Source organism: Cucurbita pepo, chromosome 16 (assembly GCF_057944985.1).
Source record: "Cucurbita pepo subsp. pepo isolate OVF chromosome 16, ASM5794498v1, whole genome shotgun sequence".
Classification (NCBI taxonomy): domain Eukaryota; kingdom Viridiplantae; phylum Streptophyta; class Magnoliopsida; order Cucurbitales; family Cucurbitaceae; genus Cucurbita; species Cucurbita pepo.
In genome coordinates, this window is record NC_141813.1 from 12,784,701 (window position 1) to 12,796,909 (window position 12,209).

General features: G+C 35.1%; 1 protein-coding gene and 1 non-coding gene across 2 annotated transcripts; both read right to left on the reverse strand.

Annotated features, from left to right (window-relative positions):
* Window positions 1–1,031: 1,031 nt before the first annotated feature.
* Window positions 1,032–1,118, reverse strand: LOC111777945 (small nucleolar RNA snoR114). Its single transcript, XR_002812466.2, has one exon. It is a non-coding gene; the product is annotated as a small nucleolar RNA snoR114 (small nucleolar RNA).
* Window positions 1,119–1,848: 730 nt separating this feature from the next.
* On the reverse strand, window positions 1,849–11,666 carry LOC111777374 (Insulinase (Peptidase family M16) family protein). Its single transcript, XM_023656933.2, has 19 exons — window positions 11,051–11,666; window positions 10,723–10,798; window positions 10,161–10,207; window positions 9,912–10,024; window positions 9,290–9,363; window positions 8,786–8,881; window positions 8,563–8,682; window positions 8,089–8,322; window positions 7,674–7,822; window positions 7,237–7,393; window positions 6,615–6,767; window positions 5,788–6,167; window positions 5,443–5,592; window positions 5,161–5,343; window positions 4,716–4,919; window positions 4,485–4,591; window positions 3,433–3,586; window positions 2,428–2,549; window positions 1,849–2,311 (listed from the first exon to the last, which is right to left on the reverse strand). Exons 1-19 carry the CDS (start codon window positions 11,420–11,422, stop codon window positions 2,068–2,070), a joined length of 3,135 nt encoding a protein of 1,044 aa, XP_023512701.2. The 5' UTR covers window positions 11,423–11,666; the 3' UTR covers window positions 1,849–2,067.
* Between the last annotated feature and the right edge of the window lie 543 nt (window positions 11,667–12,209).

Consider the following 12,209-nt stretch of genomic DNA (forward strand, 5'->3'; position numbering starts at 1 on the left):
CTAAAAGATTTTCCAAACCCAACCCGTGTTTTCAAGTTTGCTAATGTGGACTCTCTTAAACCTAGTGAATGTCATTTGACCATATACACTCGCAACCGAGACTTGTTAAGTCGACCTCCTAAAGCTAAAAAGTCGACGAATTATATTTGCACCTACTGAAGTTGGTCCTATCAAAAGCTTCTAGTTATGACTTTTTGATCGTTTCTATGTCTATCACCATAGCCGCCTTGGATCGACGGTCACAGCTCATAACTTTATATGAAATTTTAATAAAAAAAAATTTGGTATTATTTATTTAAAAATATTAATAACGTAAGCTTCTTAGATCATTTCATCGTAGTAAGAGAGAGAATAAAAAAAGGGACGTTTGATTTTTTCAAAAAAAAAAAATAAATAAATAAAATTGATAGTTTTTCCTGAAGCCGACAGTTTAATACCGAATAATTTCGACATCTAATTCTTTGAAATTCATAATTAATATAATATGAAAATAGTTTTTAAGTGATAGGGAAAGGTTCAACGAATCTATATATATATATATATATATATTTATTTATCAGTAAATTAAAACAACTAGGGTTGCAGAATATAGTCAAATCTTATAAATATTCTGTTTTTTTTTATTAGTTCAATATTCTTCCATTTATAATTATAAGTTTAGCGTGTGAAACCATGTCAATTTAATTCTTTGATTTTTATAAATATTTAATAAGTCAAAACTTTTAATTTTATATTTTATGGATTTTAAATAATTGTAATTTATCTATTAAATTTAATCAAATATATAATATATTCGTAAATTTAAAATATGTAAAAGAAATAATAATAATAATAAAAAAAGAAGATTGCTTCCTGTTTAAAATATTACCCCAAAAAAACTTTTAAAGTGGAAAAGGAAGGAAGTTACGTGGAAATAGCACGTGATGAAAAGTCATTTAAATATTAAAATGTTGTAAATATCTTTTTTGACTTCAATAATGCTTTAATAATAAATTTGAAAATGAATTTTAATGAGAGGAAAAAAATGGGTCAAGCTCTGCAACGCCAAATAACGTCTAATTAAATCGGAAGTGTGTGATGGACCCCAACCATCACTTAAGCGTAAATCATCATAGCTTATTGTAATTGCACCAGCCGGAGAATCAAACCCAGATTTGTACCGTGACAAAGTACTATTCTACCACTAGACCACTGGTGCTATTGTAAACTTGTGTCTTTTTTTCTTTCTTAGTACAATGGACTTTAAAAATAGGGAAAGGATGGACCCACCATCACTAAAAGCGTAATTATCTTCACAGCTTGTGGAAATGCAACCATCGGGAATCGAACCTTGGTCTAAGGTAGCAATCTACCACCAAACCACTGGTGCTGTTGTTAGTTCTCTTTGAACTCTTTATTTAATACTTAGTTATGTAAAATTAAATAAAATGACTAATTATCGCACATGTTTAATTTTCCTTTATTAATTTAAAATTGTGATCATATTTCTTATCCAACATCAAATTTGGTTTCCAGACCTTGCACGTCCATTCGTGTCTAAACAATCCTCAAACCAAATAAACCGAAAAGAACAAAGTTAAACAATGGAAAAGTGACAAAAGACATTTATATTCGTCGACTAAAGACAAATTATATTAAAATATTTTATACTTTCATAATAAAATAAAATATAGAAATTTCTCACCAACATAAATGAAAATATGTAAATATGTCAGACAAGTACAAGGAAGTTTTCTCCGTCCCAGCCTCATAGACATCTCTACTTATAATCAATATTACACGATAAAAAAAAATATAAAAAGGAAAATAAATAATAAAGCTTTATGTTGAGAGATAATAATAAGAGGAAAAACTTAAAGAATATTTTTAATTAGTAAAAACCAATGGTTCTAAGAAATTCAACAAAGAAATGATCCACTCGTATACATGTCCAAATTCTTATTATTCCCTCTCCCATTCATCTTGCCCCGTCTTCCAAGGAATCTCAGTGTATTAAAAATACCCTTCTAAAATAAAATAAATCAAACCAACATTACTGTTTTACTGCTACAATCTTCATTTGCCTGCTCAACAAAAGCTTGGGTAAAACATTGATGCCGTCTTAAAAGCTTCGATGTCTTTAATGGCTACCACCGATTTTGGCAGCGTCTCGGCCTCGATCAAGTTCGCCTCACAACCCCATACTCGAATTGCGAGTCGTCGACATTTGGGCGACGGTTCTTGCATATATGTTTTGTACCAATCTATAATGTCACTCTTTTGAATGCTTTTCAATTCCTCTGCTTCCTTCTGTGAGAAATCGAACATGTACCTGAACAGAAATGGTATTAATATGTAATAGGATGAAGGCGTAGATTGGCCAAAAGGATTTCATGTTTCTGATTTCAACTCCCAAATGGTATTATTATATAATAGGATGAACGATACCTCTTATCAATGATCTGATTCCATATTCTATTGGTCTCATAAGAGAGTGAAGGATCCTTCTCCAGCAGCTTAGCGATTAGTCCATTTTTATAATTCTCAAAAGAAGCTTCATCGAGACCAAGCTGGAAAAACAACAAATTTTCAGATATGTAAATGATATGATGCTAAGATTAAAATAAAGTTCTAGCAATATTGTTGTAGAAGGGATTGGGGAAGGCCCGGTCTATGATTATGCTGTGAAATGAAGAACGCAAAGGGATTGAGAAACTGAACTTGCATACAAAAAATGAAACACTACAAGGGCTTACAAAAGTAAAACCCACAGAAAATGAGCCAAACTACAAAAGAGGCTCCACTAAAGAATAATTGCAAAATAATTTTGTCACCAAAGGCCAGACAAACATTGACAAAGCCTAAAAGAGAAATATGGAATCTTAAAAGGGGCTAATATCACTCGAAGTGTGAGATCCCACATCGATTGGAGAGAGGAATGAGTGCCAGCGAGGACGCTGGGTTTCGAAGGGAGGTGGATTGTGAGATCTTACACTAGTTGGAGAGGGGAACGAAACATTCTTTTTAAAAACCTCTCCCTAACAGACGCGTTTTAAAAATCTTGAAGAAGTCCGAAAGGAAAAACCTAAAGAGGACAACATCTGTTAGTGGTGAGCTTGGGCTGTTACAAAACACGAAGATTGTATTATTCCTCCCGTCCCTCGCAATGGCCCCACAAGATAGTACAAATTGTGGCCCACCACAAAACCTTCCTTACTCACAAGATTAAAAACCCCACCCATGAGATCGATCAAGTTTTGAAACACATGAAACCATGTATATCATTGAACATAGCTGCTACAAAGACTGCGGGAAAATTAGGGGACAGCTACTACACAAACTACATTGACATGACGAGAAACAATCTCCAGTAATGCTCATATGATAAATTTATATAAAACTAATGAAAAGCCAGTAAAGATAGTGACAGCATGAGAAAGGGCTTGCACTGACCAGTAATTCTTCCAAGCCAGATATAAAGTTCTCAAATCTCTCTTGCAAAAAGATTGGACTGTACTCGGATGATTGAACAGAGAAACAAAAACCATATATGCGGTATGTTACCCGTGGGCTGCATTGGACAACATAACCAAGTTGCTCCTTTGTCCTGTACCATTCAGAGGTATAACAATTATCCTACATCAGAACATAAACGAAATCTGTGCAAATCCCTATTATAAAAATTTCTAGTCAACTAGTCAACATTTTCTAGTAAAAACATGCTGATTTCATACACGAGAATTTAAAGATTTGTGAAAGATAACTGTCATGGTTTGCTTGCTTCGCTTGTATTGAAGTAATAGAATACACTCTTACTAGCAAGTGAAAAAAGAGATATACAAGCACCCTCTTCACAATAATCAGATTAAATTAATTAATATTATATAGCAAAATGCATTCAATCACAAGCACATTTGGTCCAGAAAATCTCTTTATCACACTCGGACACAATGAGCTCCCTGCCTAGCTGTCCCCCCAGCAAAACCCCCAAAATCTAAGGGCGGGAAGTATTTATACGCCTAGGCTGACTCGGATGATCAGAGTTCCGTTTCCTTATTGAATTTCTCAGAAAAAGGAAGCAGACAATCAATTCTGATCAGATAAGGCAGCTCGAGACCAAGAGTTGCACCTTTCCAAATTACAAAATCACGTTTGCCATCCCCCACTCGATTCCTAAATGCATAAAAGAAAAAGGAACTCTTGAAAGGACAGAAAAAAAAAATCTCATAGGCTTTTCCCCAGATTCACTAGATGCAATGGGGATAAGACGAGGAAACTGAAACCTTAGGATGAAAAATGAAAAATATGAATGAGTAGTCCCTCGAAAGCTGACCGAGTAACAAAAAATATTTCCAATTAACAAAAAGGAAGAACGCAGGAGCTGCATGAGGAAAAAAAATAAATAATATCACATCTCACAATAAGCCAAAGGGGCTCATAAGAACTTCAAAAATAATGAAATAAAATAGAGTTTCCTTTGCGAAAGAATCTCTCTTAAAAATCACCTTAGCTGATTGAAAAGTGGTTCGTCAATAATTTCATCAAATAAGTCAATCAGAGCCTTTAGTCTGATCGATTCTGTTCCAACCTCCGGCTCAATTTGAAAGTACAGCTGCAACATGAGACAAAAAGTAAAAGCACATCAAGAACAATGTTGACCTGAGCTATCAGATAAAATCGGCAATGGTAAACCAGAGTAAGACTAGGACAAAGAAATATATTTCATTGATCATTACCTCCAGCACAGAATTTCTCTCCAATTTATTTTTTACACTGACGTCTCTAACAAGACTAGCCCCAGGAGGTAGACATATTACACGCTCATAATGCCTCAATCCAAGAGGAAGTGGTTGTACAGAGAAGTTGTCTTTAAATATGTTAGACAGGCTTATTGCTTCTTCTTCTAAGAAATTTCCATGGCAAAGTCCCTCAATGTAAAGCTGCTCCAAAAAATAAAAATGTCATCCTCAGAGAATAGGAGTGTCTCCATATAGAACATTATCGAGAAATAAAATGATAATGAACCAACAATTCATTCAATTTATTAAATGTCATGGAAACTATCAATTAACGAAACTGAGGACAATAAAAGTAATGAATCCAACAATTGTTAGTGATATTCAATGTCAAGAATATGAAGCAGTATTTTGAGGTAAGTGCCTGGTGGTCCAGGGATGATACCTGGGATAGAAGCACAGGGATATGCGCCTTCAACTCAACAAAAGACAGGTCATTTAGGACATTACTTTTCTCATCTGCATCATAGAACCTCTCACACAGAACTTGTAATCTCAAGTATGACGAGTGGCTTCGAGGCTTCATATTGGTGTTTCTCAAATTCCTCTCCATATTTTCTTTAATTACCTTTATAAAGTCTGTGTCAGTTTTTCATTGTAAACCAAATGCCAGGAAGCAATCATTAAGACTAACTCCCAAAATCCAAGAATAAATTATGCCATACACCTTAAAACGATCTTCAGAAGGCATAAATGTCTTGGCAGTTGATAAAAGTTTAGCCAGAAGATTAGGAAGCTTATCATTGAAACCAAACACCTTCAGCTCCAGTTTGTCACCAATAATAGCTACCGAAGTTTCCAGCTTGGCAATGCTAGCCTGAAAAGGATGAACATAAGCTCACAAATTTAAATGATCCGTGGTGATTTTTTATGGTAACCACTATAGCGATTGAAGTCTTAATAGAAACGACTAGCCACAGACTCTTTATAAAACAGCTGAGGATAACAACCCCTCAGCCTCTCTCACAAATATAGCAAGAAATGTAGTAATATAAAAACATAAGTGGTTAACCTGGTATATAATCTCATTCAGCTTGTCCTTAAGGAGGTGAACAAATAACTCGGTCAAAAGACAATTTTTCACACTACTGTACCCCCCACTCAAATTAATACGAAAATATGTATTCGCCCGAGGAAGTTTAAAAGAATCATCCAGCTTGTACCAGAACTTCATCAATGGTTCATCAAGTATGCATCTTGGACAAGACTCGCAGGAAAGGTCATTACAAACTTGACTTGCGCGAATGGAAAAATCACACGGAATGAATTCATTCTTTGCAGGCAGATGAAGTGAAGCATCAATTTCAGGAGGGTCCCTCCACAGATCCATCAAAGAAGGAGCAATTTCATCCACAGTATAATGTGATCCAAACCAGGGTTCAAGTTTGAAGTCTGAAAGAGAGAAATTTAGCAACTTGACATTGGATATGCCACTTATAAGCTTAAGTACTAGTTGGCAGAACATGTCATGTTTTAGAAGACATAAAAATTAATTCCACCAAAAAATATTCCATAGACGTCTAACTCAGTATTGAAATCCAATTGAAGCATTGACGCTCGCTCTGCTCAAGCCCTCATCAAAATTGCAATAGCTCTCCTCAAAGACTATTCTCACACCCCAAACCAGTTGCATAAGCCTATTTACAGTGTTTATACCCCTGACCGATTCTTAATCCAAAATATTTCTTTTCTTTCCATATTGTTTCAGATTTATTTCATAGTGCAGATGGACAGGCATATCTCTTATAGGTGGACAACATCAGAGTTTTTCCTTTTCATTTAGTTTTTTTTTTCTGAAGCCGAAATGGACATAACTTGTAGAAAACAAACTTGACATACCTTCCAGCTTACTGAAAGATTTTGATACAATATCAATCCTCATGTTTTCTGGTGTAAAGAAACCAATAATATGCTTGACCAAATCCACGTCCCATATCTGATGTACATAGTCCCCAAAAATGACATGTTCTGGTGGATAAAACGTTAAATTCTCTGCATAAAAGAATTAGAATAGTTAATAAATGGCAGGAGTTCGTAGCTAAGAAAGTTTAGTCAAGAAGAACATTCACAAAACTCCAACAGTCCTTCAGTGCTTGACCATCATGTAGAAATTTTCAAGTGAAAGCGGTGGTACTAAATCACCATTAAATGACATACATAAAAATTAAAAATGTTACATGAAAAATTCACATGCATGCTAATAACAACAATTTTGTAAGAACGTTAACCAACCATCCTTAGTCTACTTCTTGACTTATTTTTTATCCAAATGGGTAAAGCTAACAGGTGAAGGGAATAAGTTTCACAAAGTTATTATCAAATTTATAATTTACATGATTATCCAAAATATATGGATACCAAATTCAAAACTAGAAATGCCATTAGAAAAAGAATCATGAAAGTGAACATTCTGGATGCAAATCGCACCCTAGTTGATGGTTAAAGTTGACCACGAAATAACCTGCAAGTTCTGCAGCATAGTCATCCTGAGGCTGCTCCTCAGCAAACCTAAAGTCCATGTTTCCAATGTCCTGGAGTTCCCTAAAGATCCACTCTTGAGGAGAAACTTGTCGAAGCAACTTAAGGTATTGATAGACATAGCCAATAATCTCAAAGATCTGAAGAATGTTCATCCAGGGTTAGCAAGGCATGACAAGCAAAAATTTATATAGCTAAAATCCATACATTTCTATTCTATTTTGTAACAAACATATTTCATTTCCAGAAACAATTAGCTACAAAAGCAAGGGGGACTAGATATCCACCCATAACAAATCTTAACTGAGAACTGCAAGCTCAAAACTTCAGCTGGTTTTCAAGATTAAGAGAATCATATAATATACAAACACAAGCAATCTGCCGAAAATATCCACCTCAATGTAAGAGTTACAGCAGTACCTTTTCTAAACCAGAGTCAGTCAGATATATTGACATTCCAAATACGTAAGCTATAGAAGACCGATACATTCCCTCATCCCCAACACCAGCAGATAAAGATGTTGCCCATCCTTTAGCTTTCAGAAAGAAATGCAAGCTTCCCTTGCCCTCTGGAAATTAAAGGTTACGGAGTTCAAATTGAAATATAAAACTAGAAAATGTATGTTTGGTGCGACCGATGAACTTGAGTATCAAGATTTGGAGATGTTTTTTGGAAATTAAAAAAAAAAAAAAATCAACTCCAGGAATGTAAGAGCTTTTTTTTTTTTTTTTTTTTTTCCAACTGGGAACAAATGCAAACCTAGGATTTTCTTTTAACTACATAGAAACATAGCAAGTATTGGACTCGTTATTGAAGAAGTCATGACAATCTCACCATGCCCAAGGAGATGGGCAATATAATCTTCAGGCTTCTTCAGATAATTGTGTTGAAGGCACGGCAACGTCCATGCTAAGTCAAGGATGTGTACATCTTCAACAGCCTCTAGCTTGTAAAGCTTCCCTGCTTGCCAGATTGGATCTTTTACTGTGAACACTGGTTTCACTTGAACACCTTTTTTAACATCATCAAACAATTCGAGAACCCAACTCTCAAGTATATCCAGAGGCTCTGAAATGCAATAGTTCGTAACTGTGTTAGAAAACTAGTCGAGTAAAAGACAATACATATAAGATTGAAAATATTATTCTTTGTCCAAATAACCTTTATGCTTTCAACAAAGCTGGTCCTCAGTCCTTAACATTTGAACATTAATTTTTTTTAATCATTTTTTCAGTAAATAATCACGACAAAATCCAGGATAAAGAGCACAGTAAAAGATGACATCGGGGAAGAGGGGGAGGGGTTCACCTCCACCAATGACAGTCAGCTTCATTAGTCCACCATGGTAATAATCTCTGAACAGTTTCAATATTTGTTCTCGCAGATTGATACCCTTTTCCATTGCATCAACCAAGCTCTTCTTATTACCTACCATTGCAAGAAAAGCATAAATAAAAATGATTTTCTGATTTTCTCACATGACCAGACTCATCAACCAGAAAAATAAAATATGGTATTGAAGCAGGCTAACCCCAGAAGAATCTGTTAAAAGGATGACCAGGTACAGATGTATAACATTGAAGTTGTTGAAGGCGGCAGGCGTCATTTTGCAAAACCTGGTTGAATTCTATTTTGCATATGTTAAACATACAGTTAGGCAGCAAGAACTTGTTAGGAGCATGACAAAATATAAGAAAAAAGGGCTTGATTGGAAGACTGTTCTGGAAACAATTTTTTATTTTATGTTTTTACAGCTGATAAAAGAATTGTGATCAACTGGCTTACAAAAGATAAAAACTATTATCCCCTTGAAATCAGTAGGTAAGCTCGTATTTTGTTTTGGCGAAAATTAACTTCGGTTTCTCTAAAAGATGGTCCATAAAAAAAAACACCTAACTAACTAACTAAAGGAAAACAGAAGAAAATAATTTTTAAGAAAAAGTTACACAAACATGCATACACTGCATTTATTATTCTCACAATAGAAAACCTTTTTAAAAACAGCCCATAATATTTCCAACAAGCAGGAACCCACCTGAATCAACAGCGAGTACCTCTCTTTCCATGGCTTCCATTTTTACTAGAGGTGAAATGAAAAACTGTGAAAACCTGATAAGAAAATGGATCAAATTTCACATTCAATCAATAAGCTAAATAAGGAAGTTATAAAGGTGACCATGGTTTCTAGAGAAGGAAGAAAAAAAATTATGATGGTAAGCTTTTCGATTTTGTAGAGGAATGTGTGCAGTTGGATAGACTATGTGGGCTTCTTCACGGGCTTTAATTATATAGGGATTTTTGCAAGACATTTCTTATCTCTTTTGAGATGAGAAAACCATGTATTGGAGAGAATTAGAAAAGGGGTACAAATAGGAAATGGAGAATTCAAAGGAAATCAGCCAAAATGTTAAGAACAGAGGAATTTGCTTCAGCAGAACTCTCTGTATTTAACTAATAGAAAACTAAATCTCTTCGACTTATTATAATACTTTTGTAACCCGTCTCTTCTTTTTTGGCCTATACCGTTTGTGCTGAAGAGAAAAGCACTCAAAGATATTCCAATCCGAGAGGGAGGATAGAGGAAAACAAAATACAGTACCAGAATATTCAGATATGTTATTTCTTTACACGAAGATGACGATAAAAACAACATTTACCTTTTCAAAGCACCTTTAAGAAACTCCCTCTTCACCTCAAAATGGTAACAGGTATGCTCTGCTTCTGTATACGCGTTTGAGGAGCCTCCATGCTTGGATAAATAACTATCATACTACAAAAGCAAAGAGTCAAACTCAGACGTCAAAGTAGTAAACTTTCATTCAAACCTATTTCATGCAGAGCTTAAATTATATCATATCATATCAATCGCCAACCATCTATTGAGTAGAGTAACAATCTATACTAACCTCGTTTTCATCTGGAAAATCAGTACTTCCCATGAAAAGCATGTGTTCTGCAGAATATGTAAGCACGTTAGTTCCAAATTCTCGGATATTAAGTTTGTATGTAAATGCATTCAGTATCGATGAACCACATCAGCAATTAAAAATAATGGAGGATTAGCATTTTCCATTCTTTCAAGTCTTTCTTAACTATCATATCCTTAGAATCACTCTCTTTCGTTATTTATCCTCCTTTACTCAGGCGTCATAGATGAACCAATGCAACAACAAGATATGAGCATTAAAATATTAACTTGAAATGGTTAATCGTAAATGCATTCCAAGTTTATGGAATCGACAGGCATAATTTACAACTTCACATAATTAGTAAAGTAAGAATCATTGGGAACCTACTGCAAGTAAACAACAAAAAAATTCCCAAAGAACTAATATACCAACTGTGATATCTGAGGAAACATCTACATTTACAGCTGAAATTTGAAAGGCTAAATAAATTTCAGCCTCTGCCTGTAGAACAATTTGGAAAAGTTCCAATGAAGTGTCCCTGCAAGAGAAATGAACGAACCTAGAAAATGAGCAAGTCCCTGAGCTTCAAAAGGATCGGAGAAGCTGCCTATTTCTACGCACATTGCAGCTGCAGCCTGTGATTTCAAACAGCCCAAAACAAAGTTATGAAGAATTGAACATGCCAGTTCTATAATGTTCTTGAAGAATAAAAAGCTCCTTAAAATCAATCCGTTCGTCAGCTATGATGAAAAGCTTAGTATACCGAAGATGATTCGATCAACTTATTGATCGATATGGTGTTCATCAAATCAATGCTTATCGACCATTACTTGTTTGAAATAATAGTGAGAAAATCCCAAATCGTCTCACGTAAAACTATCACTAACCTTCTTAGTCTGAACAGCAGCTTTAATCCCCTTCCTTCTTCCTTCATCATCAGTACCTTGGCCTTCCTCCTCCTCTCCTCCTTCCTCTTCATCTTCTTTGTCCTCATCTTCCTCCTCTCCTTCGTCATCGTCGCCTTCTTCTCCTTCCTCCTCGTCCTCCTCCTCCTCCTCCTCCTCGCATTCTTCATCTTCTTCTTGGCTCTGCTCGGCTGATTCAGAAGCCTTGGGGCATCCATCCGGATAAATCTCAGGATCGTGAACAAGCAAAGCAGATAGACCATTCTCCAGCTGAATGAACCTGTACAGCCTTCTGTCATTTGGCGACTTCACCACTACATTATCTGAGGAGAACGTGGGGCGACTTGTGACCATCCTTCAATCTGCTCGAGCTCTGAACTATGGAAATGGAAGATTGAGGAAGCTGAGATAAGAGAAAGCTTTTGCTAGGTCTGCTGCGGAGCTGCAGTTCTTTGCCTTGGCCGTAATCGGCTTGCTTTGCTTTCTGCAACAAGCAGCGATTCCCCGTTAATGCTAATTCCTATGTTCTTCACTGCTTGCAATTGCTAGACGCTGCAAATGGAAACCTGACTATTCAGTGAAACGACGTGTCGGCTTCCTTTTGTTGGAGGTGGACAACCACAGTGTCCTCGAGATTTCTAGGTTAAAATAATAATAATAATAATACAAAATAATAATTATAAATATACAAATATATTGTAAACGATCTTGTAATTAAATAACGTAATTAAATAACGATTGTGTTGCATTTGTTCTAATCCAACAAATAAATCATCGACATAAAATTGAATTTTGTAAATAATTTAAATACATTTTTTTAATAAAATATCAGATACATACGTACATACATATAATTGATAAAAATTTAAAATTTCAAATAAATAATAAGATTTGTTCGGTATGCAATTCTATGTATAACACATGTTTGAGTTGGAACATTTGTTGTTGAAATTGCAAAGCTCGATCAGGGTAACCCTATTTGAAGTTGTTTTTTTTTTTGCTAGTCTTACAAGTATCTTTTATAATTTCCTTTTGAACGTCTACCCTTTTAAGAGTGAGCTTGTGACCAAGTTGAACTATACTTAAGTTGACTTGTTATTACTTAACAAATGTATGCAAGACATTATTTGTTCGGTATGCA